Source organism: Eschrichtius robustus, chromosome 3 (genome assembly GCF_028021215.1).
Source record: "Eschrichtius robustus isolate mEscRob2 chromosome 3, mEscRob2.pri, whole genome shotgun sequence".
Taxonomy (NCBI): Eukaryota; Metazoa; Chordata; class Mammalia; order Artiodactyla; family Eschrichtiidae; genus Eschrichtius; species Eschrichtius robustus.
Window position 1 is genome coordinate 102,991,557 of NC_090826.1, and position 23,636 is coordinate 103,015,192.

The window sequence follows — 23,636 nt, forward strand, 5'->3', positions numbered from 1 at the left end:
AAAGAATTTTAGTTTGGGTGTTGTAGGTTCCTCAGGAAACTTAGGCTGTTGTTTGCCTGAACTGTTGCGGACGTGGGCGGGGGTTAGGCGGGGAATCATCAGAATTTTCCAGCTTCTACATTGCCCTGGGACATTTAGTTTTCTCCCCAGCTCTTTTATTGCAGCTTCCCAGCTGTCTGGTGGCTGTATTAGCTTGTAAGTCCTGAAGCAGTTTGTCTTATTTATGTTGCTCTATTTCTCAGGGCTTAACAACTGCCCGAGCTGCTGAGATCCTGGCCCGAGACGGTCCCAATGCCCTCACTCCCCCTCCCACGACCCCCGAATGGGTCAAGTTCTGTCGGCAGCTGTTCGGGGGGTTCTCAATGTTACTGTGGATTGGAGCAATTCTTTGTTTCTTGGCCTATGGCATCCAAGCTGCTACAGAAGAGGAACCTCAAAATGATAATGTGAGTGCCATAGTTTCTAATTTGGGTTATTAGGTATGCATAAAGTATCCTCTGTCTTTGCCACCTACTTATTTTCAGTTACCACTGGTTACTTGATGGTTTTAAACACCGGGAAAAAGTAGCATCAGCAACGATTGCCTTCAAGGCCCATCCGTTCTTCCTTCTTCGTTTCAAGTTCTCTCTCCCATCTCCTGCCCTGTGTGTAGATGTTCTTCCAAGCTGGGCATCTGCCCTGCATGTTGTTGCTGTGAACAAGCAGCTCTGCTCAGGCCCTGGCTCAGGTCTTGCTGCCACTGAGTGGCAGAGCACAGCTTTTAATATTGGAACGTTACACACGTCCAGAAATGTTCGGTAGCCACTCTTCAGAAGTCACAAGTTGTTTTGAAAATATCTTTCTTTAATAAAGCAGGAGAAACTGATTCATGTAGAATATTTCCCAAAGTGTGTCAAGCCTAGTGACCAAGCGTCAGTGTGACTCCATTTCTGACACTCTTGTACACCGTCTCTCGGAAGATAAACGTGAAGACATGAGTTCTGTATTTCTGAGGCCTTCATCTCTGTTAAAAGTCTGATTTTTATTCAGTCGAAAATTAACTGAATGTTCCCAATTCTTTACTAAGAGCCATGCATCCTAACTTGTTTGTTCTGTCCCAGCTGTATCTTGGTGTGGTGCTGTCCGCCGTCGTCATCATAACTGGGTGTTTCTCCTACTATCAAGAAGCTAAAAGCTCAAAGATCATGGAGTCCTTCAAAAACATGGTTCCTCAGGTACCTGCCGCTTTGTCCTTCCCCATCAGGTGACTTGACAGCCCCAAGAATGTGAGCTGGTGTGAAGCTAAGGTTTTCCAAATATTCAGTGGCTCCATCAGAGAGAGGGGGGGATGCCTTCTCCCCACAACCAAAACCAGATCTGTTTTTCTTATACCCCAAAAAGTGAGTGTCTTCCCTCTGGACGTACACAGCACGATGGCAACATGCGGACTGCCTCTTAGATAACTTGAGCAAGCTTTTGTTAACTTGTATAAGTCAACAGATTAATATCTTTGCTATACATTCAGATAATTAGGATTACAGATCATTTGGTAATTTTGACACTACCTTCTTGCTGCTATTCGTTTTTATCTGATGGAATGGTGTAAACTGTATTCTCCTTCCAAAGCAAGCCCTTGTGATTCGAAATGGTGAAAAAATGAGCATAAATGCAGAAGAAGTTGTCGTTGGGGATCTGGTGGAAGTGAAAGGAGGGGATCGAATCCCTGCTGATCTCAGAATCATCTCTGCGAACGGCTGCAAGGTAGGTTTAAACAGAGTCTCCGTAGTTCCGGACAGAGTGGGTTGAGTGGTCCGGTAGCCCGGGACGAGGCTTGTGCTGCTCATGTGGCGCGTCTTACTTTTCTCACGGGCAGGTGGATAACTCCTCACTCACTGGAGAATCAGAACCGCAGACCAGGTCTCCGGATTTCACCAATGAAAACCCCCTGGAGACACGGAACATTGCCTTTTTTTCAACCAACTGCGTTGAAGGTAGACCGTTTTCAAGCACTCTTCAGCACGGCGTGGCATTTATCTTGGGCATTAACAACCACCACCAAAAAAACCCACCGCCACAATTTCTCTTTTTGTCTTACTGGCCCCATTTCTGACCACTTCAGTTAGGCACAGGGCAGAAGCAATTGACTTGCTGGCAGGAAGACCCAGGAAGCCTCGGGGCTGTTTTTTCCCTCTTCCCTCCACCTCCTGCGTGCCTCTTCTGTTGGCAGTGCTAAGCTAGCATGGGGTTTGGAGCCGCTGTCCTGCTAATGGAGAGAAATCCCTGTGCCAAAGTCCCTATAGTTTAAAACAGACAGCGTATACCACCAAGGAGCTGGCCCTTAAAAACATGTGTGTTTCTGTCTCTTTTTTTTAAACCCTGCCAGGTAATTGTGCAGATTCTGTGGCTTCGTTGGTAAAATTTAGTACAATTCCCCCTCCTCCTCCTTTTAAGGTACTGCACGTGGCATTGTCGTGTACACGGGGGATCGCACCGTGATGGGCAGAATCGCCACGCTCGCTTCTGGGCTGGAAGGGGGCCAGACTCCCATCGCTGCGGAAATTGAACACTTTATCCACATCATCACGGGTGTGGCCGTGTTCCTGGGCATGTCGTTCTTCATCCTTTCTCTGATCCTTGAGTACACCTGGCTTGAGGCCGTCATCTTCCTCATCGGCATCATTGTGGCCAACGTGCCAGAGGGTTTGCTGGCCACCGTCACGGTAAGAGGCTTGGGGAAGGCGATGCTCGCTCACTCTTGACGGCCTGCCTGATTGTGAGACTCATCCGCTACCCTTTCCTCAGGGAGTGCGGGGGCTGCCGACTTAGGTTTTTTTTTGCATGTGTTTGTACGTGGGTTTTCTTCAGAGCCACCTGGTGGGGTTAGACAGTGAAAAGACCTCAGCATGTTTTCATACGGAAGATAGTAACCCAGAAGCATACTTTTTTTTTTTGCCTTGAATTTTATCACATGATCCAGAACAGTGTAGCACAGAAAGGAGAAGAACTTGGGGGTAAGTAGGGAAAACAGACTATGGTAAATCCTGGCTATTTTCACTTTTCTTAATAGTCTGCTTTTTGGAGGGGGGTGGGGGGGGAGGCCCCATATACACGTTACCATTATTATTTCCTCCAACTTCAGAGGAAGCTTGGAGAGATGTAGTTTTAGACAAATTTCTCCCGTGTTAGGGGGTAGCCAGAGTTAGTATGGAATGGCCGCCTGGTTGAGTTTGAAGTAATCTGGCTCCAACGCTTTAGGTGTGCCTGACCCTGACCGCCAAGCGCATGGCCAGGAAGAACTGCTTAGTGAAGAACCTGGAGGCTGTGGAGACCTTGGGGTCCACGTCCACCATCTGCTCAGACAAAACCGGAACCCTGACCCAGAACCGGATGACGGTGGCCCACATGTGGTTCGACAATCAAATCCACGAGGCCGACACGACGGAGAATCAGAGTGGTAAGACCAGGGCCCGGCCCACACCTGAGCCTCACCTGCTTGCTTGCTTTTCATCATTTGGTAAAGAGGGTTTTAGATGGTTTGGGTTTTTTGTCTTTTGGGGTTTTGTTTGCATGTCAGTACAAACATGGTTGGAAAATGCCTAAAACCTGACTGGTTGCGTTCATTGGGAAATGAGACGTGTCACCTCACATTTCTGTGGGCCCTTAGTACAAAGCTAGCGCATTATTTTCCTCTCTTTTTGCTTCCACCAGGTGTCTCATTCGACAAGACCTCAGCCACCTGGCTCGCTCTGTCCAGAATTGCAGGGCTTTGTAACAGGGCCGTGTTTCAGGCTAACCAGGACAACCTGCCTATCCTGAAGGTAGGCTCAGCAGTTCTGTTAAGGTTGCCTTCGAGGTGTGCAGATGCCACCCAAGAACCACCACCTGAGGGTTCTCTTGAAATAGCACGTGGCCTTTGGGGGCTGTAGAGTAACTGGGACACTTGGAATGGTCCATGGGATGCTTTGCTATGTGTAACTTGAGTTGTGTCGCCTGTAGACCCCAAACTACTTTCAGTACCCTGCGGTCAATATAGGTCAGTAAAGGGGGAATATACAGTAAAAACTGACCAAAGAGGAGTTGGGGGAGGTGGGAGGCAATCTTTACTGGTGAAAAACCTAATTAGTAAAATCCAGCTTTACTACTCTTGAGTTTACGTGGTGATCGCCTAACCTAGCAGACAGTGAGGGCTACTTTTGTGACTTAATAATCGCATTTGCCTATTAGGATACAGCAGATTCCAGTCAATCCCTTAAGCCATTTATTTTCTTAAAATAACTCAGCTATTTCTCTTATCTTATTTGTTCTTAGTTGGCTACTAATGACGCAGAAATAAGCTAAGCGTAGCCTCGTGGAATTTGCATGAAATTTGAAATGACTGAGAGATTTTTCTGTGTGGCCCAGTAAAGACTTGGTCCCAGAAAGGTCACGAGCTGCACAAGGTCCTTGCGGACAAGAGGAGCTGCACGGGGCCCTCTGGGCGGCTCCCTCTCCCCGAAGCTGCCTGTGGTGGTTCTGGGTAGAAACTGGGTTGTCGAAGAGAATGTGGCTCCGATGGAACCGAGATGGCTTCTGTTGTGAAGATAGGATTCCATTATTCTTTAAAGGAGATTCTCTTGGCATTTGAATTGATGTTGTTTTGAGGAAGATGTTGTTGATCTTGGGATAAAACTTGAGATGCCAGCTTCATCGTTTTTCTTACCTCAAAGTGGAAATTTTCTAGGCTTTGAGAACAGGGACTCATAAGTATCCAGTCTTCGCTCATTTCAAAGCTCCAGAAAGGTAGCATGAGAAGTTATTTCCGGGGGTTGGGGCCATGTTATATTAATGGCATTATCAAAAATTTAAAAAAAGGCATGCAGCCCAATTCTGCTTTAGTAACTGGCCTTTATTAAAGTGATCCCACTTATTTCATGCTTCTTACCAAACCTGGCCACATTTCGTATTAAACAGGGCTACTATATTTGTAAGTGAGCATTAACTTGCTATCTGCACGTCCGGCCTGGCATGCCAAAGTTCTAAAATGTTTATCTGTGTAAAAGTTGGCTGTAGCCAAAAATGTTTTTAGTATGTCAAAATCTAAGTGTTACAGTGTATCACACAAAATATATGTGTTACCGAAAATGTATGCATTAACTACAATGGTGGCTGATTACATTACCGTTGGAGCTAATAATAGCTTTCAGTTTGCATCACTCAGGCCCAGACAATCCTGCACAATTGAATTAGTTTAGAATGTAAAGTCCTGTTTTGCCCTTGACACAGACAGCTTGCCCTCTGTCCTGAGAACGCAAGGCGTTTTCTTTTTTAAATTGCAGGGCAGTGAAGGGGACCGTAAATATTTACATTCTCACTCTGTATTTTCAGATTCATAACTAGAAATAGGTGGTTGGGAATGGTTGGCTTGGAGACTTCTCAGCAGGCCCAGGGAAGGTAAAAAAGGCCGGAGTAGGTTGGAAGAGTGTCTTGTGCTTCTCCCAAGCGTAGGTGACGCCTTCTCGCGCCGGTTTGGGGGGGGAGGGGGCCTCTGGGTGGGGCGGGAGGCCGGGAGGCCGGCAAGGAAGAGGTTGGAGTTTAGCGGCTGCGATGCCATGGTCACCCGCCACAACTGTGCTCCTCCTCGCCCAGCTCCCCTCTCCTCTTCACGGGTGGGAAGACATTCTGAGTCTTCTCTGGGTTTCAGCGATGCCTGGGTAGAGCGCTTTCAGGGTGACTAACAGAGGCGTCTCTGTTCGCAGCGGGCCGTTGCAGGCGATGCGTCCGAGTCCGCGCTCCTGAAGTGCATTGAGCTGTGCTGCGGTTCTGTGAAGGAGATGAGAGAGAGATACACCAAGATCGTCGAGATACCCTTCAACTCCACCAACAAGTACCAGGTCTGAGGGTCTGGGGACCTTGTGGGGGGCCCGAGGGGACAGAAGAGAAGGACATACGCTGGAAAAAGATCCATCATCCCTTTTGGAATTTTCCACGCTGAAATGCTTTCTAAAAACGAATGAGTCACACTCTTTTATGAATGCTTTAACTTTACATCTTACCCTGACTCCGTATCGAAAATCCGAATTTATTTGAGTATTAGTAGGATAAATGAAGCCTCTTCTAATATGTTGTCCGGGCCCTTTTGAATTCTCATTTGTCGGTTGGAGTGGGTGTGGGCGTTTGGAGAGGGGGCTGGGTAGGGCTGCAGGTGCACACATGCGTGCCAGTCCCTTTTCTGAATTTTCTTCGGGAAAACTGTGTACATGAACACGTGTCAGGGATGTATGAGCACCTCACCACGTTTGTTTCTTCTGTAGCATTCAAAGTGTGTTACAACGTGCGAGACACTTCAGAGTTCAGAAATAGGGGCTCTTGGATATTTTTGAAAACAACTACTAGGGACTTCCCTGGTGGTCCAGTGGTTAGGACTCCACCCTTTCACTAACGAGGGCCTGGGTTCCATCCCTGGTCGGGGAACTAAGATCCCACAAGCTGCGCGACGCGGCCCAAAAAAAAGAAAAAAATTCCCTCCCTGGGCTGCCCGTCCCAAGCCATCCAACGTTTGCATCTCCACCGTCCTTCACAGTTGTCCATCCACAAGAACCTCAACACGGCTGAGCCCCGGCACCTGCTGGTGATGAAAGGTGCTCCGGAAAGGATCCTGGACCGCTGCAGCTCCATCCTCATCCACGGCAAGGAGCAGCCCCTGGACGAGGAGCTGAAGGACGCCTTTCAGAACGCCTACCTGGAGCTGGGTGGCCTCGGAGAGCGCGTGCTGGGTAGGCAGATAGCCTGGCAGCAGGGCCGCAGACAAGTCCGGGAGACGATTGCAACTTACTGGGTTAACCTCTGTTTCTCCTTAACGTCCCTTTATTTGCCCCCTATTGTTTTGAAAACAATAAGCGCTGGAGACACTGGGCTGCAAAATGCTGCCGGTTTGCTTCTGACTCGGACTTTGACCTTTGGTCTCATGCTGGTCAGTTCTGTTTGCTCAAAAAAAAGAGGGGAAAGGAGTTTTATTATCTGGCTTTTGTTGCTGTGCCCATGATCTGTAAACTTAATGAAATGAAAATTAATTCCTTAGGGCATCTAGAATAAAGCCACTTCCTGACTGCCACAGAATGGCTGTGAATTTACACGGGCACTTGTGCCGCCAGCTCGTAAATTAGATGAACGGTAAACTCGGGGCCCAGGATGCCACCTGTCCTTCCTGCTCTGTCAGCCACCTCGGATTAGAAGTACATTGACCCACTGTGTCACTGAGAAAGTGGCATTTATAATCTTGCAGGATGACAGATAAAAATTCATTATTGATGTAATTCTTCTGTTCTTAGTTTGGATAACTTAGAAGTGGTCCCTTACTCATGTTCTTACCTGCTCTCGTCTAACTTGAGGTGTCTTAGGTCTCTATCCAACTGGAAGGTCGCTCTTAAGTGATTTTTGTTTCTGCACCTCCCACCCCAATGTTAGAAGCAGCCTCTCTTATATGAACTCCACTTGATACCACTTTAAAGTCCACTGTAACCTTCACACAACATTGAAAGAAATATCTTAAATATCATGATTCTTGTGTGAACAATAATACTAGATATAAACCCCGTGGGCAGAACGTGTCTGATCTGCATTTATCCTCAAAGAAGCTGGCACGATGGCCCACGTGGGTGCTCAGCAGTATACTTTGGTTAGATGAACAGTGAGCAGAGATGTGGCCTTGATTTTTCCCAGAGACGGAAGTGGAGACAAATACTTACACGATGTGCCACGTCTCAGTAACTGAGTGGGCAGGTCTAGGAGCCGGAAACCATGGTGCCCGAGTCGGTCTGCTCTACATTGAACAAAGCCTCTTCCTCTGAGGCTTAGTGATGGATTCTGTCTTTTGCACAGTTTTTCTCCTAGGCATTCTGTGTCATTCATAAACGTTCGATAAAACTCACTTGGTTATAAAAGTAGACTTTAAAAAAACCTTCCAAGCTAAGTGAATAATAAGCCGCTGTCCTGCTGCTGCCTCTGTCACTGGAAGTCCTCACAGGCTCCCTGCCCTCCTGCAGGTTTCTGCCACCTTTTCCTGCCAGATGAACAGTTTCCCGAAGGCTTCCAGTTTGACACCGATGATGTGAATTTCCCTGTTGATAATCTCTGCTTCGTGGGGCTCATCTCCATGATCGACCCACCACGGGCTGCGGTCCCTGATGCCGTGGGCAAATGTCGAAGTGCTGGAATTAAGGTAATGCCCCGCCCCCCTTTTTGGCATCACCTCTCAGCAGCTCGGGGCGCCCTACTTAGTGACGTTGCCTTGTGTGGGGTCCATGTGGCAGCTGGTGTTTCTCACCCAGAGTATCAATTTCTCATCTCCAAAGCTTTTTAGTTACCACCAGAGAAGACCAAATGTTATTAAGATGTTGGTGTAAACTGCAGATGAGGGATTGAAAAAAAAAAAAAAAATCAACTTTTTAAGGGAAATGTAATGTAGCAAATTAAAAAGAGCAGAAGACTTGGTAAGTTTTTTTTTTTTTAATAATTTATTTTAAAAGTAGTATGGTTTAACAAATTTAACAAAGTTACATTGGCACTTTTTTTTTTTTTTGACATCTTTATTGGAGTATAATTGCTTTACAATGGTGTGTTAGTTTCTGCTTTATAACAAAGTGAATCAGCTATACAGATACATATATCCCCCCATATCTCCTCCCTCCCACCCTCCCTATCCCACCCCTCAAGGTGGTCACAAAACACCAAGCTGATCTCCCTGTGCTCTGTGGCTGCTTCCCACTAGCTGTCTATTTTAGATTTGGTAGTGTATATATGTCCATGCCACTCTCTCACTTCGTCTCAGCTTACCCTTCCCCCTCCCCGTGTCCTCAGATCCATCCTCTACGTCTGTACGTCTGTGTCTTTATTCCTGTCCTGCCCCTAGGTTCTTCAGAACCTTTTTTTTTTTTTTTAGATTCCATATATATGTGTTAGCATACAGTATTTGTTTTTCTCTTTCTGACTGACTTCACTCTGTATGACAGACTCTAGGTCCATCCACCTCACTACAAATAACTCAATTTCGTTTCTTTTCCTGGCTGAGTAATATTCCATTGTATATATGTGCCACATCGTCTTTATCCATTCATCTGTCGACGGACACTTAGGATGCTTCCATGTCCTGGCTATTGTAAATAGAGCTGCAGTGAACATTGTGGTACATGACTCTTTTCGAATTATGGTTTTCTCAGGGTATATGCCCAGTAATGGGATTGCTGGGTAGTATGGTAGTTCTATTTTTAGTTTTTTAAGGACCCTCCATATTGTTCTCCATAGTGGCTGTATCAATTTACATTCCCACCAGCAGTGTAAGAGGGTCCCCTTTTCTCGACACCCTCTCCAGCATTTATGGTTTGTAGACTTTTTGATGATGGCCATTCTGACTGGTGTGAGGTGATACCTCACTGTAGTTTTGATTTGCATTTCTCTAATGATTAGTGATGTTGAGCATCCTTTCATGTGTTTGTTGGCCATCTGTATGTCTTCTTTGGAGAAATGTCTGTTTAGGTCTTCTGCCCATTTTTGGATTGGGTTGTTTGTTTTTTTGATACTGAGCTGCATGAGCTGCTTGTATATTTTGGAGATTAATCCTCTGTCAGTTGCTTCGTTTGCAAATATTTTCTCCCATTCTGAGGGTTGTCTTTTTGTCTTGTTTATGATTTCCTTTGCTGTGCAAAAGCCTTTAAGTTTTATTAGGTCCCATTTGTTTATTTTTGTTTTTATTTCCATTTCTCTAGGAGGTGGGTCAAAAAGGATCTTGCTGTGGTTTATGTCATAGAGTGTTATTTTGAAATATTTGCCTTGTTCTAAATTAATACGCTTCATGCAGTGAATGGCATGTGTTCTGTGTTTTCAGTGAACTGGTTTTGGAAGGAATGTTTGGCGTACTCTGTATTGGTCTTAAGTTGCAGAGTATTGTTCAGGTACGCTGATACAGTGTGGTTCAGTGTAGTTCGTGTAGTCTCCCTTGTTGCTGGCTGTTTGATTCTCCGCTTTCTCATTCTCATGAGTACTACTGCCCTGAAAAGCTTTGTAAAAATTATTCTCCTACCACCTCGACTGTATTCTAAATATAATCTGGGGTCAGAAAGAGCAGTGACTGGTTTGAATTCTTGTTACTTACTGCTTTCCCTCCAAATTGGGCCAGTTTCAGGATGCTGACCCTTTACTCACCAGCATCAGATTTTTATCATTTTTTTTTTGGTTGGTTTCAGTAAATTTGAGTATTTTTCTGTGATGGTGTAAAAGGAAAAAGATAACTGTTTATTCTGTGTGATTGTGTGCCAAGATAAAAACTGGGTATTGCTTTGTGTCTTCTGTGAACTCATGTCTGTATTTTGGGCTAGTTCATGTTTATCGGTTTTATATTTGCATTTCTTTCCCTTTGATATTCCAAGCCGAGTCATCCTTGACACTTAACTCTTGCGTACTTGTAAGACTTCTCAAGGTCATTTTCTTGGCTGCTGCGTTCAATAAATTGTCCTCTTCCTTGTCACAGGTCATCATGGTCACCGGAGACCATCCAATCACAGCCAAAGCCATTGCCAAAGGTGTGGGCATCATCTCGGAAGGAAACGAGACCGTAGAAGACATCGCTGCCCGCCTCAACATCCCAGTGAGCCAGGTGAACCCCAGGTAAGGCAGGAAGGTCAGAGCACTGTTGCCTTGAATGTGCAGATGCTGGCAGTTGGGCATCTTCAGCTTGGTGTTCTACACAGTTCTCTTCTAGGCTTGCTCCGGGTTAGGGATGCCCCTCCAGTGCCAGAAAACAGCCTTGTTGTTCCTAGGGAGGGTTTTCAATAAGAGCGGTCACCATAAGCCACACTTAGATGGCGCCTACCGCTCTAAGCACTTGCTACAGTACCCACGAAGGCAGGTGATACTCCCACCTCGCAGAGCAGGGAGGCTGAGGCCGAGTCACGCAGTACACTCGGCAGTCTAGCTTCTGAGTTCACGCTGTTAACCACTGCGCCATACTGCCCTGCACCCAGCACCTTGTCGTTTTCAGGTCCACACTAACAAAATAAAATGGGCAAGGCACAATTGTCCAGGCAGCTCAGGCCAGAAAGGGAGATTTTGGTAATAAAGTAAAATAGATAACTTGAGACAACTTTGTTTTTAATGTTTTGTTAAGGTTTAGGGCCACCCCCCACCCCCACCCCCAGCCAAACCCTACTTTGGGTTTGGTTTTTCATCAGCTCTGTCACCGCCTAAAACTGAGTTACGTTATTTCAATGCGTCTTATAAAGATGGGGAAAGGAGGATGAGAGACAGGCCTGCCCAGTGATTATTGTGAGTCTTGAATGAGAATATGAAAATGCTTTGTAACCTGTGAAACACTGCACAGATAATACATAACGGGGACAGTTCCCCCTGGCTGTGTGGTGTTTACGCAGTGTTCTGCGTAGCGTGGCAACATTCCTTCTTGGGGATGAGCATCGTGCTGGTGAAGTGACGGGTGACTTGTCTTTCGGTCCTAATGGTAGGGATGCCAAGGCCTGCGTGGTACATGGCAGTGATCTGAAGGACATGACTTCCGAGCAGCTGGATGACATTCTGAAGTACCACACGGAGATCGTGTTTGCCAGGACCTCTCCGCAGCAGAAGCTCATCATTGTGGAGGGCTGCCAGAGACAGGTCAGCGCACAGCCGGGGCCGGGCTCTTTCAGGCGCTACTGACCTCGGTGATGGCAGTTCCAGTAAAAACAAAAAGCAAAGCAACAGTGGTGGAAACATGAGCCCGTTTCTCTCAGTCTCAGTATACACGTGCCAGTAAGATGCTCCAGGCATAGAGAGAAGGGTGGTGACTGGATCATGGTTCAGCCAAGACACGTACCCCACCGTACAGGTCTTCGCTGTGGCCCAGAGTCGGAGCTTCGGCACTCGCCTGGAATAGCAGAGCAGGGTCCTAATGTGTACACTGGAGATGTGAATGTCCAGGAGACTCGCATCCCATACCTGGGAAAGACCTGGGAGTGGGGGGATGCATAAAGGAACGGGGCTTTCCAAAGTGCCACTCGCCCAAGTCATGACTTTGAGTAGCCCTTGTGAACGAGGTGGGGGACACGTTTGTTGTCACTCCTGGATTCTGGCTGTGGCTGTGTGCATTCCCGGCTGAGACGGTTCCGCGTCTCTATAGAGTCTCAGTGGGAAAGGAGCAGTGTCTGTCCTGAGAGGCGACTGGAGGCCGCACCTCCCTTATACCCATCGCTAGACTACACGATTCCTAACCCGCATCCCTCCTTTTTCTGGCAGGGCGCCATCGTGGCTGTAACTGGCGACGGTGTCAATGACTCTCCGGCTTTGAAGAAGGCTGACATCGGGGTTGCCATGGGGATTGCTGGCTCAGACGTGTCTAAGCAAGCTGCCGACATGATTCTCCTGGATGACAACTTTGCCTCAATTGTGACTGGAGTAGAGGAAGGTGAGAGTACTGCATGTAAAGCGACCAGCAAAACCTCATTCAGATGCTGCCGAGCCGTGTCAGTTTCTGTACGCTTAAGGGATGTGTGCAGTGTCTGGTCCGTCTCATTAAGCTCTACAGTAAAAGCAACCTTTTGCTTTCATAGGTCGTCTGATCTTTGATAACTTGAAGAAATCCATTGCCTACACCCTCACCAGTAACATTCCAGAGATCACCCCCTTCCTGATATTTATTATTGCAAACATTCCACTACCCCTGGGGACTGTCACCATCCTCTGCATCGACTTGGGGACAGACATGGTGAGTGACTGTCGCGGCTTCCACACACCACAGTGTTAAGGTGTGGCGTTAGCACTCACCGCTGTGCTCTCTGGGTCCCCGTGGCCACTGTAAGGAAAAGAAATGCTCGGTAGTGACATTTCCGATGTGTGGCAGCCTCAGCATCAAGGATTGAGTGTTATCATTCCTCGAGACAGCCAGATAGAAATCTTCCCTTTTATATAACTTTGCCCCTTTTGTTTTTGAAAGTGGGACTCGTAATATCTCATGTTATGAAAAACATTTTTTAAAGGGAGGGCAAGAATTTTAAAACAAAAGGTTCACAACATCAGCTTGCTGGTTTCTGATAACTTGAAATCCCTTCTCGCCCCTCCTCCCCAGGTTCCTGCCATCTCCCTGGCTTATGAGCAGGCTGAGAGCGACATCATGAAGAGACAGCCCAGAAACCCCCAAACGGACAAACTCGTGAACGAGCGGCTGATCAGCATGGCCTACGGACAGATTGGTGAGCCGGCAGGTTTAAAGTATCTGTAGGGGTGGTGTCTGCCTTCTGAGACTTCAAATGTTGGGTGACTTTCAAATCTAGGATGAGCCATGACCTAGGGTGAGACTGGGGATTTTTTTTTAGATTCCCTTCCAAGTGAGAATAAATCTTTTGCGGTCTGCCAAGAAACCGTAGTTCTTTAGACTGGGCACCTGCGACTGAGCTCGTCTGCCTTAGAACTGAGGACGCCCCTGCTCACAGAGCCTTTCCAGTGCCAGGCACAGTTCCTGGGAGCTGCCCTATTAACTCATAGGCAGCTTTTCCTGGGGAAACCTAGTGTCCGTCACTCATTTGACTCTGCAAACCCTAACTCACTGTCCAGAGTTTGCAGGTTTGGCTGATAGGTCACCGCCAAGTGGCTCCTCTGCACGCCCACTCTCCCCACCCCCAGTGCTTGATTTCTGTTCCACCAGTGGCGCATGACCAGCTAACACATGGTCTAGGTGGTGGGCAGTGAAAATACCCTTTGATCCTAAATCCTCTGCCTTTAGGAAAACTTGGTGAAGCCACCATCAGCAACTTGTTCTTCTGGAGTGATGGGTTGCATCACTGCGAACACTTGGGTAAAATGGGACAGATTAGTACATTACGGAGATATGGAAAAGATTGATTTGACAGTTGGCTGACAACAAAGTGATTGGCTGATGGCCAGAAAGACCTCTAATTTTGAGCAGAAGGAAGACTACGTCCAGAGCGTGGGATGAAATCCCAGCCCAAGAAGTTGAGGGCACAGTGATTGGATTGGATCCTGGGGAGAACGAGCCTGAAAGTGGGGGAGGAGAAAGATGGGGTCAGAAAGTGCCACGTTCATGATTTCCACAGTGGCTGGCAGAAAGGCGATGTGTAAAAATTTTGAGACATGGGAGGGAAAGTCGTAATTTTTCAGAAATTAAAATGTAGGGAAATGGATTTTTAACCCCCAAGGCTCTGATAGAAGTGCCCTGATAGAAGCAGATGATCGAGTAATAGAGATGGGTGTTTAAGAGCAAGGCCCAGGCACCGTCTTTTAAGCTCTAAAAAGTGACTCACAGTGGAGCAGGCGTGAGCAAGGAGTGTGTCCCGGGTCATCCGTCCCACCAGTCATGGCCTGTGAGTGATCAAGACCTTCCTCCAGGCCCTGGCGTTCGAGTTGTCTTTCCAACCTCTCAGGTATGATCCAGGCCCTGGGGGGCTTCTTCACTTACTTTGTGATTATGGCTGAGAACGGCTTCCTCCCGACTCACCTGCTGGGCGTCCGAGTAGACTGGGATGACCGCTGGATCAACGACGTGGAAGATAGCTACGGGCAGCAGTGGGTGAGTGAGGGCTGCCCGCCTGACCAGTGCTGGACGGAGCTCCTCCAGCCCCAGGGGATGGGGCCACACGGCCTCCGGACACGCCGGCTCATCTGTCTGCCTTATGCATTTCAGACCTACGAACAGAGGAAGATCGTGGAGTTCACCTGCCACACAGCCTTCTTTGTCAGCATCGTGGTGGTGCAGTGGGCCGACTTGGTCATCTGCAAGACCAGGAGGAATTCTGTCTTCCAGCAGGGGATGAAGTGAGTAGGGCACAGTCAGGGGTCCTGGCTCAAAGAAGGGGTCTGGTGACGTCTAAACCCTTTGCCAAAAGCCCAGCACCTGACACACACGGCAGAGTTTCTGGAAACTTATTTGCGGAGCAAATTGAGGAAGCAAAATGTTTTCTAGGTTTTTTCATCTGACCTCAATCAAGTTCCTAAGTACAACTAATAATACATAAAGACATCGACCTGCCATTTGACACGTAGCATTAGAAGATACACTTCTGTTTGTGTTTTTTAACTTTTCCCCACTCCTTGCTTTTTTAGGAACAAGATCTTAATATTTGGCCTCTTTGAAGAGACGGCCCTTGCTGCTTTCCTTTCCTACTGCCCTGGAATGGGTGTTGCCCTGAGGATGTATCCCCTCAAGTAAGTCCCTCCTCTTCTAGCTCCAGAAAGTGGGAAATAGTAAGTGTGGCTTTTCCTCTCATGACACACGTTAGTAGCTGTTATTTTGGGAACTCTTGGGTGATGTGTACAAGAGTTCCTCTGGATTGGAAAATGAGGAAAGGCTGACTCAGTAATGCAGACCAGCAAATCCACAGACTGTGCTTAGGATTTGCCGTCACTAGGGCCAGCCGGGCTCTGGCCCTTGGGCTTGCTCGCCAGCCAACTGCACTGAGCACTCAGGTCCCCCATGGCCATGGCCCCGTCGTCTTGAGGCCAGCGGGGGATATCCGGGAGTTTGGGGACACAGGTTCCAGTCTTGATTGGCTCACCCAGTCACTGCGTCGCATGGCAAGCGGCTCACCTCTGTGGGCCTCTGACTCTTCTGCTCTCGAAGGACAACGGTGAAGCAGATCTGAGGTCCTTTTACTTTCCAGTCGAGCACGGGTAGTGTTAGGAGATCATGGGCGGAGGACCAGAGGAGGCTGACCACTAGGCTTTGGCCAGAACCAGACTGGCCTTAAACATGGTGAATGACTGACTGCACTTTGGATAGACCTGAATTTTCACATATAGGATTTGCCACAAACTCCAGTAGTGTTTCGAAGCATTGAGTGTGTTTGTGGTGTCTGCTAACTGGTTGAGGTTAGGCAGCTGCAACCTGTTAAAATATGCTAAACCACAGAAAACGGGACCCTACGAGTCAAGCTTTTGATCTAAACGTCAGTCTTCCCGTGCTCGCTCAGACCCATCTGGACTCTCTCGACTAGCCTGTTGCCCTTCACTTCCTCTCACTGATCTCATCCCAAAAGTAACCAAACCCTGTTGGCTTCCCTGACTGCCCATCATCTGTGGTGCAAGGGGAGCCTGGCATCCAGGGTCTTGTTACTGTGCCAGCCTGTCTTCCTAGCCTTATACCCATCCAGGCTTATGTTGGGTGAATTCAGTACTTCTCTTCTGCCTACATATTTGGGAAGGCTGTTCCCTTCTCACTCCATCAATCCCGATAGTTCCTCAAGGTTGGTTTTCTCAGAGCTTGTCCCCATGTGATCTCACCCTCCTGGGCGTGTGCAGCTGCACCCCTCCTTTGCCATTGTTGTCAGTCACTTCTGCTCGCATAGATTGTTATTTTCAGAGCATGGACCACGACATCTTTTTTGACTTTGTGTCTCCAGCCCCCTGCACAGAGCTGGCACACAACAGGGGCAAGTCTTATCCAAGCTGAATTCTGTCATCTTGGGCCATTGTTTGTTAAGAGGAGGCTAGGAGGATCAGAGCGCTCTAAAAGGCCAAAATGGAAAATCTCTACAAAATCTCAGCCTACAACAGGCTGGTGGTGCCTCAGGGCACCTTTTGCTATGACTAGAGAACTTGTTCCCAATAGGTTCTATCCAGTGTGGAAGGTGGCTTAGTTACAAGGGTCCCCAGGTCAAACGAGGTCATCTTCTAGCGTGTGGAGGACGCACAAGACAGGAAGAGGAGGAGGAGAGATGCCAGAGCTCTGTCCTGGGACAGTCTTCCTCCAGTGGTTGCTGCGGGAAGCTGGTAGTCAAGAAAGCGTCTGCCTCCTTTGGAGGCTGCCTAGGGAGCCTGTCTCCAGGCTGGGGACTGTGGCAGCAGCCCCTGGGCCCCCAAAGGCCTCGGATCTCTGCTGGGGTTCAGCTTCTTATTCCCCAGGTCTGGGACTCAACGCACTCCTGACTGTCCCAAGCCCCACTGTCAGAGACCACATTCAAGGGACGATTAAACTGGTTGTGACCCACACCGGCAGTTCTTTATCTTCAGATGCCAGGACATCAGACAGATAAACTTGAGTGAGCTTCTTAAATACTTTAGAAACAGAAGAAAGAAAATGTCCAGTCGCTCTGGAATCATCAACAACAACCAAAAAAATCTAAGCTGACCTGCAAACCAATTCTCAAGGAAAACCCAACTGAAGGTGGCAGTCCACTTTCTTCTGCCTCTCCAGGCCCTGAGCACACAGCAGCGGGCTGTTTTTATCACGTGTTCTGTGTTAATGCTCGGCCAGCTACCCATGACTGTACTTGGCTTCTCCTTTCAGGCTGATTATTTCATTATCACTATGCTGATGTGCAGTCTTTTTCCTTTGAGTTGTGCGTACGCATATAAATTGTCACTTGATTCTATTTCCAGACCTACCTGGTGGTTCTGTGCCTTCCCCTACTCTCTTCTCATCTTCGTGTATGACGAAGTCCGAAAGCTCATCATCAGGCGACGCCCTGGCGGTAAGTACAGGCATTTTTAGTTGGGGGTGCGGGCTGCGGAGGGGTGCCTGTGGGTCTACTGGCTTTTGCTCTGTTTCCTTTGAAGTGTTTGGGCTCCTCCACAATCAGTCTGCTTGGCTAAGTCCATTGGAAGCCAACTGTAAACTGACTTGAGTCACAGCCCATCCTCAGAATGGAGATCTCAGTTGAGGTTTCGGAACTGACCAAATACAAACCAAATAGGATGCAGTGGAAACTTGGTCAGAAATCTAAACCATCTTTCCAATTAACACGTTACTCTTACAAGCATTTACATAAATACAGTTGAGGGCCCAGATTGAATTTGGGTTAAACACCCCACCCCCCCATTGGCTTTGTTCCCCTGAGGTCCATTCTTTCTGTCTTTCCCTCTGCCCCCTCCCGAGGAGGAAGACTCACTGTCACTTATCTCTGTCTCTCTCTGTGGCCCCCAGGCTGGGTAGAGAAGGAGACCTACTACTAGACCCCCTCCTGCACGCCGGGGAGCGTCACGCCGCACACTCTGCACCCACCACCCACCCCCTCTTTGTGTACTTCAGTCTCGGAATTCGGAATTCTACCCTGGTAGGAAAGCACCAAAGCATGTGGGGAAGGGAGATGTCCCGGAATGAAGCATGTAGCTATGTGGGGGGGGGAGGGGGGAGGGCTGCCCGAGAAACATCCGTCTGTGGGAACAACATCGGGAAAGGTTTTTACGTGCCTTTTTGTTTGTTTTTGTAAAAAGGAAAACTCGGAAAGACTGAAAGAATACATTTTATATCTGGATTTTTACAAATAAAGATGGCTGTTATAATGGAATTGGTCTCATGCCCTCATCACTTCCACGGTCTAGATTTTCTTGTGTGATCGGTCTGGAGCCGTGGTTCCCAGCGCACGAGTCCCTGGCCAGGAGCTTCATTGGCATCACTTGGAACTTGTTAGCACAGCAAAGCCAGGGCCACTGAACCAGAAGCTAACCAGCAATCTGTTTAATAAGTCTCCAGGTGATTCTGATTCACATTCAAGTTTAAGGACCACAGATTAAGGGGAAACTTTCTGCCCGTGCTTTTGTGGTCTGAGTGGGTGAGCTTACCTCCCCATTTTCCCGTGGGCTACTGCGGGTGGTATGGCTGGAACTCCCCCTGCTGCCTTCACATCTGCTTCTTGAAGGACACACCTGTCACGAGAAGGATTTTCAGACCCTCAGGGGAGGGCCTCCTCTTCCCGTCCTGGTCACAGCCCCACCTGTGGTCTCTCAGATCATCACCGCCACCACGACAGCCTCAAGTGTCTCTAGACCAAGATTTGTCTGAGAAACAGAAACCCACCTATACACAGTCTGTTGGGACATCACAAAGTGCTTCCCTTCCACGTAACTTGTTCCTAATTTAGCATCGAATAGCTCCATTTCAGAGAGTGGTTATGGTCCAGAAGCTACTTAAGAAAAAAGGTGAAAGATCTGTTCACTTCAAGGTCAAGTATACCTCCGGCTTTCAAAGAGTTAGTGTAAAAGGCCCCCTCAAGTCCCATCGCTCAGTAATCCATCCTGCGTGCTGTTAACCACCTGTACTTCAAGGCTGTCCTTGCTTCAAGCCAGTGCAATGAGGAGTACTTCTGGCACCAAATGATCATGATCTGCCAGGTGGTCATAGATTGGGTTCGGGTATTTTTTCTCTGAAAAGCTGAATTCATTGCTCATGCCTCTTGTGCTGCTCACTTCCAAGCTGTACAGATGGGAAGGGAACGAACAGGTGATGCCCACATACCAGCCAGTCATTACCCCCAGCCTCTCCTGCTAGGGGCACTGGGAGGGCCAGGTGGTCTGTGCCTTCTTAGTCCAACCCACCAGAGTCTTCCCTTCTTTCTCGGGGCTCTTTCTCCCAGGATGATCTCTATGCCTGTAGGCAAGTCATTTTTAAAGAGACACTTGTTCAGCCCAACATAAGGAAACTAGGATAAAGCTAAGAACCAACAGAGATCTCAGGCTCAGGGCTGGTGGTTACTGGGTCCTCCCTGAGGACATAGCTCTGAGGGCAAGAATGAGACTGCCCCACGTGCTTAGGCTGGCACAGCCTTGTCAGAGGCTTGCTGGCCTCTCTACTCCCTACACGTCTGTTTCCTGGCACGCCTGACAGCTGGCGAGTGAACATACGCCTGATGAAGGTCATGGGTATTCCCTACTTAGAGGCATTTGAAGCAGCCTGAGACCGTAGACTCTGGAGGTGACCCCGGATAGCTTTCTGGCCAGGCCTCTGTGCAGCCCTGGACTTCTGGGAACACGGCGGGGAAGGCAGAGCAGGACAAGGGCAGAGTGGAACCTCCCGCCTTCTTTCCACCCGAATACCTCTGCCCTTTCTCTGTTTGACAATCCCTTGAATAAAAAGTTTTGCAGCCAAACGTTTGATCTAGAGACCGCAGATAAGCAGCAGGCAAAGCTGGCACCAAAACCAGGCCTCCCAAAGGGCCAGATTTTTCCAAGCTTCCTACAGGCAGCAAGAGTAAGTGCCCGGGCCTCAGCATACCCCTTTACATTCACCCACCAACTTTAGCCCTGTCAGGAGGAGCTAAAATTTGCTCCAGAACAACGGAAACAGTCTACCCCACAAATCTGCAGCTGAGCCCCCTTGAATCCCACCCTCCCCTCCCCTGCAATGCCCTCCAGACATCCTCAGGGTAATGCCCTCTTGCTCACCCTCTGTGATGCCCTCCTGACACTTTGACCACCTGCCCCTTTGGCCACGTCGCTATCTGAGCTCTTGCCATTTTCAGCGTCCTTACTGCTTCCTTATCTCTTTAGCTCTCACCCTCCTTCCTTTGATGGACAAGCTTCTAAGGAGAGTGCCCATCACTTCTTCATCCCTCTGCCTCCTCCTGCCGGCTCCCATTAACACTGGTCCACCAAAGTTGTCCTGGTTGAGGTCACTGATCTGATTGTTAATCCACTGGGCACTCCCCGGTCCTTCCTCGGCCTCTGCAGCACCTATGACTCCATCACACGCCTCTTGAAACAGCCGCCGTGTCTTTCCGACATCACCTCTGCCCTCTCCTCACCTTTCCCCTCATCTCCACCTGCCCCTTGGCTGCTCGTTTCTTCAGGGAGGTCCTCACCCACTCCCGCCTCATATTCTTCCTGGGGTTTCACAACAGATCACCTACATGATGCTTTCCAACTCTCCAATCTGGTCCTCTCTCCTGAGCCTCAGACCCATAAATGCAGTTGTCTCCTGGACATCTGTATTTTTTCAGAAAGAGCACAGCACACTATAGAGTCTTAACCCCAGTGACAAACCCGAGTCTGAGGTCCCTCACAATGAACATGCTCTAGGCAAAGACATCTGTGGCCCTGTTGCCACTTCAGAACCCTGGAAGTCATGTGAGGCTTCTCTCCCCTACCTTGCTGTGGCCCTGCCACCCTGCCCGTCACCAACCACTGCTGGTTCCAGTTTGGTGGCTGAGAGCATGGGCTTTGTGTCTTAAGACCCTGGACACAGTGGCCCTGTCACTGACTGACCACAGGCACGGAATTTAGTCTCTTTGTGCTTCATTTACTCTAGAATAAGGGTGGTGTTTCAGAGTTGTTAAAAAGGATTATGTGAGATTATATGTAAAGGTATTAGCACAGTGGCTGGCACTATAAATCCTTTCCTCTGCCACCACTGCCTTTCACATCTGGGCACCAGCCACAGCCTCCTGGCTGGTCTCCTTACTTTCTGCCTGCCTCTAATTCAGCAGCTCTCAAAGTGTCATCTCTAGGCCAGCATCACCTGGGAACTTGTTAGAAAGTGCATTCTAATTCAGACCTACTGAATCAGAAACTCTGGGGAGTGGGGAGAGAACCAGTGATCTGTTTTAATAAGCCTTCCAGGTGATTCTGATGCATGTCAAAATCTAAGAACCATTGCTCTACGCCATCTTCCAAACTCCACTTGGCTGCCTCTCACCATGCATGTCTTCACCCTTGATCTCAGCACAGAAACCCATCTCCGCTCAGCCATCCAAACTCCTGGGCAGTACAAATGTGCTCCACACTGCTTCCCCTGCCATCCTACAAGTCCCCTTGGCATCCCCCTTCCAACCCAACCTTGGCCCAACCTGCATTCTCCTGGCTAATCGACTCACCTCTCCAGATACTATTCAGGCCTTTGTTCCTTGGGAAAGGTTCAATGGGCCCTCGTTTTTGCACACCTTACTGTTAGCCCCCTAGGCCTCTGTTTATTGGTTTGTTCCCTTATCAGGGAACTGGAGTTCCTGAGTGTATGGATCAGGCCACACCTGCCCCAACATCTGGCACAATTAGTGCTTGTTGAATGAATTAAAGCATGCTCATTACCAGGCTTTTTTTCTGCTGCCCAAGCAGCCATATTTTTAACATTTCACCCTCATCTCTTGAGTCTCTGTTTTTGGATCAGAACTGATACCACCCAAAGGAAATCCATGCCCAGGCTTGCCAGAGATCTATGAGTTAGGGTCTCTCCCCATCTCTCAAGACTCTGAAGCTGGAAATCAGAGAGTATTAAGAACGAGTCATGGAGGGAATTAGGATGGCCAGAAATGGACTAGGAGACCACAGCAAGTTGCACAAGAAGGTAAACAAGGTGAGGAGATCTACACACAGACACTGAAAGAGACACAGGTCCTCGGACCTGCCTGGGTTCCAGAGCTTTCAAATCCCTGTCCTGAGCCTCAAATAATCTCACAAGAAACCCTTCCCACCCTCCAACTAGGTTGGAATCTCCTATTAGGTAGTTGATTAGTACTCTGCTTCTTCATAGAACTCACAGTTCTAATTATTTATTACTCAATTATGTAATAATTAATCTAACATCCATTTTTGCCTGCTAACCTATAAGCCCTATGAGGTCTGGGAGCTGGTCTGTTCTTTTCCATTTTATCCCTGGTGCTCAGTTCAGTACCTTAAAAAGAGAAGTTGGCACTTAGTACAGTGGCCAACACTCCCTATTTAAAGAGAAGGGCGGGTTCCGGCTCAAGAGGACCAACGTAGGAAGATCCTGAATTCGCCTCCTCCCACGGACATGCCGAACCTACAGCTACATATGGAACAATTTCCTCTGAAAAAAACCCCTAAAAACTAGCTGAGCAACTCCTACACATCAGGCAAAGCACACTGAAGCAGAGAGGAAAGGCTGAGACACAATCTGGCCGTAAACTCTACCCTCAGTGTGATGACCCACCATCTGGAAGGAATCTAAAATCCAGAGCTTCTCCCTGAGGAGCAAAGGCACCCCAACTTTAAGACCTGCCTCTGAGAGACAAGCCCGCAAAACGTCTAGCTTGGAAAACCAACGGGGCTTGCGTCCACAAGACTCACAGGCTATAGTGAATGGAGAAACAGCTCTTAAAGGGCTCATATGTTTGGACTCACTTACCCCAGAGAACAGCGTGGAGCTGATTGAGCGGCATCCGGATTATGTGAAAGAGGCTTATTTGCTTGCCTTAACGCATCAGCCTGAGGGCAGACATCTAATTTAACACACACCTAAGGGCCTGCAGGGTTCTTTCTAGGGATGAAGGCTGCTGGCAGGCACCATCTGCGCTCCTCCTCTGCCTCGCTCCAGCTTGCTAGTATCTCCCGGGAAGGAACTTGTACCCTCCTCCAACACCCTGATTTTTGTGGCTGCCACCCAAGGAACACCTTTAGACCACCTGGCTCTGGTGGCCATTGAGACTTATGCTCAAGGGTCCCACAAAACTGTAACCAAGGGAGAAAGAGTTTATTTAAACAGCCACCACCTCCGGGACACGGCATGAGGCAACAGTCCAAGGAGCCCAGTCTTCCTATGAAAGAGGCCTATAGGCTGTTGCCTGAGGGTTCTAATTAGACACACATCTAAGGTCCTACAGAAATCCTTTCCAGAGATCTCAGGAGACGGGCACTGGCTTTACACTCTCCACCTGCATACTTTAGAGCATCAGTATCTCCTGGAGGGGAGCTTTTGCACATGACGGGTGCCCCAGGTTTTAGGTCTGGTGCCCAGGGGACACTCCTTGATTGCCTGGCTCTCATGGCCAGAAGGGCTTGCATCTTTGAGCCCCACAGGCCTATAACAATCATAGAGAATGTGTTTGGCTGGCTACCACCCCAGGGCACAGCACAAACAGCAGACTGAAATATACACCCAATCGCTCTGAGGAAGAGGCCTATTTTCTTGTCCTGGAGCTTTAGCCTGAGAAGCAGACTTCTGGTCTGGCACACAT

At 48.4% G+C, this 23,636-nt stretch overlaps 1 protein-coding gene across 1 annotated transcript in view; it reads left to right on the forward strand.

Moving 5' to 3' along the window:
* ATP1A1 (ATPase Na+/K+ transporting subunit alpha 1) overlaps positions 1–18,239 on the forward strand; it is a 32,651-nt gene extending 14,412 nt beyond the window's left edge. Inside the window, exons 4-23 of the mRNA XM_068540577.1 lie at positions 243–446; positions 1,101–1,214; positions 1,606–1,740; positions 1,853–1,970; positions 2,431–2,699; positions 3,235–3,433; positions 3,688–3,797; positions 5,715–5,849; positions 6,539–6,731; positions 8,001–8,176; positions 10,481–10,617; positions 11,469–11,619; positions 12,238–12,406; positions 12,552–12,706; positions 13,067–13,190; positions 14,379–14,524; positions 14,639–14,769; positions 15,058–15,159; positions 17,332–17,423; positions 17,876–18,239. Of these exons, the coding sequence (XP_068396678.1) occupies positions 243–446; positions 1,101–1,214; positions 1,606–1,740; positions 1,853–1,970; positions 2,431–2,699; positions 3,235–3,433; positions 3,688–3,797; positions 5,715–5,849; positions 6,539–6,731; positions 8,001–8,176; positions 10,481–10,617; positions 11,469–11,619; positions 12,238–12,406; positions 12,552–12,706; positions 13,067–13,190; positions 14,379–14,524; positions 14,639–14,769; positions 15,058–15,159; positions 17,332–17,423; positions 17,876–17,904 (2,889 nt within the window). The 3' untranslated portion in view covers positions 17,905–18,239. The remainder of the gene's footprint in view (positions 1–242; positions 447–1,100; positions 1,215–1,605; positions 1,741–1,852; positions 1,971–2,430; positions 2,700–3,234; positions 3,434–3,687; positions 3,798–5,714; positions 5,850–6,538; positions 6,732–8,000; positions 8,177–10,480; positions 10,618–11,468; positions 11,620–12,237; positions 12,407–12,551; positions 12,707–13,066; positions 13,191–14,378; positions 14,525–14,638; positions 14,770–15,057; positions 15,160–17,331; positions 17,424–17,875) is intronic.
* The last annotated feature ends 5,397 nt before the right edge of the window (positions 18,240–23,636 follow it).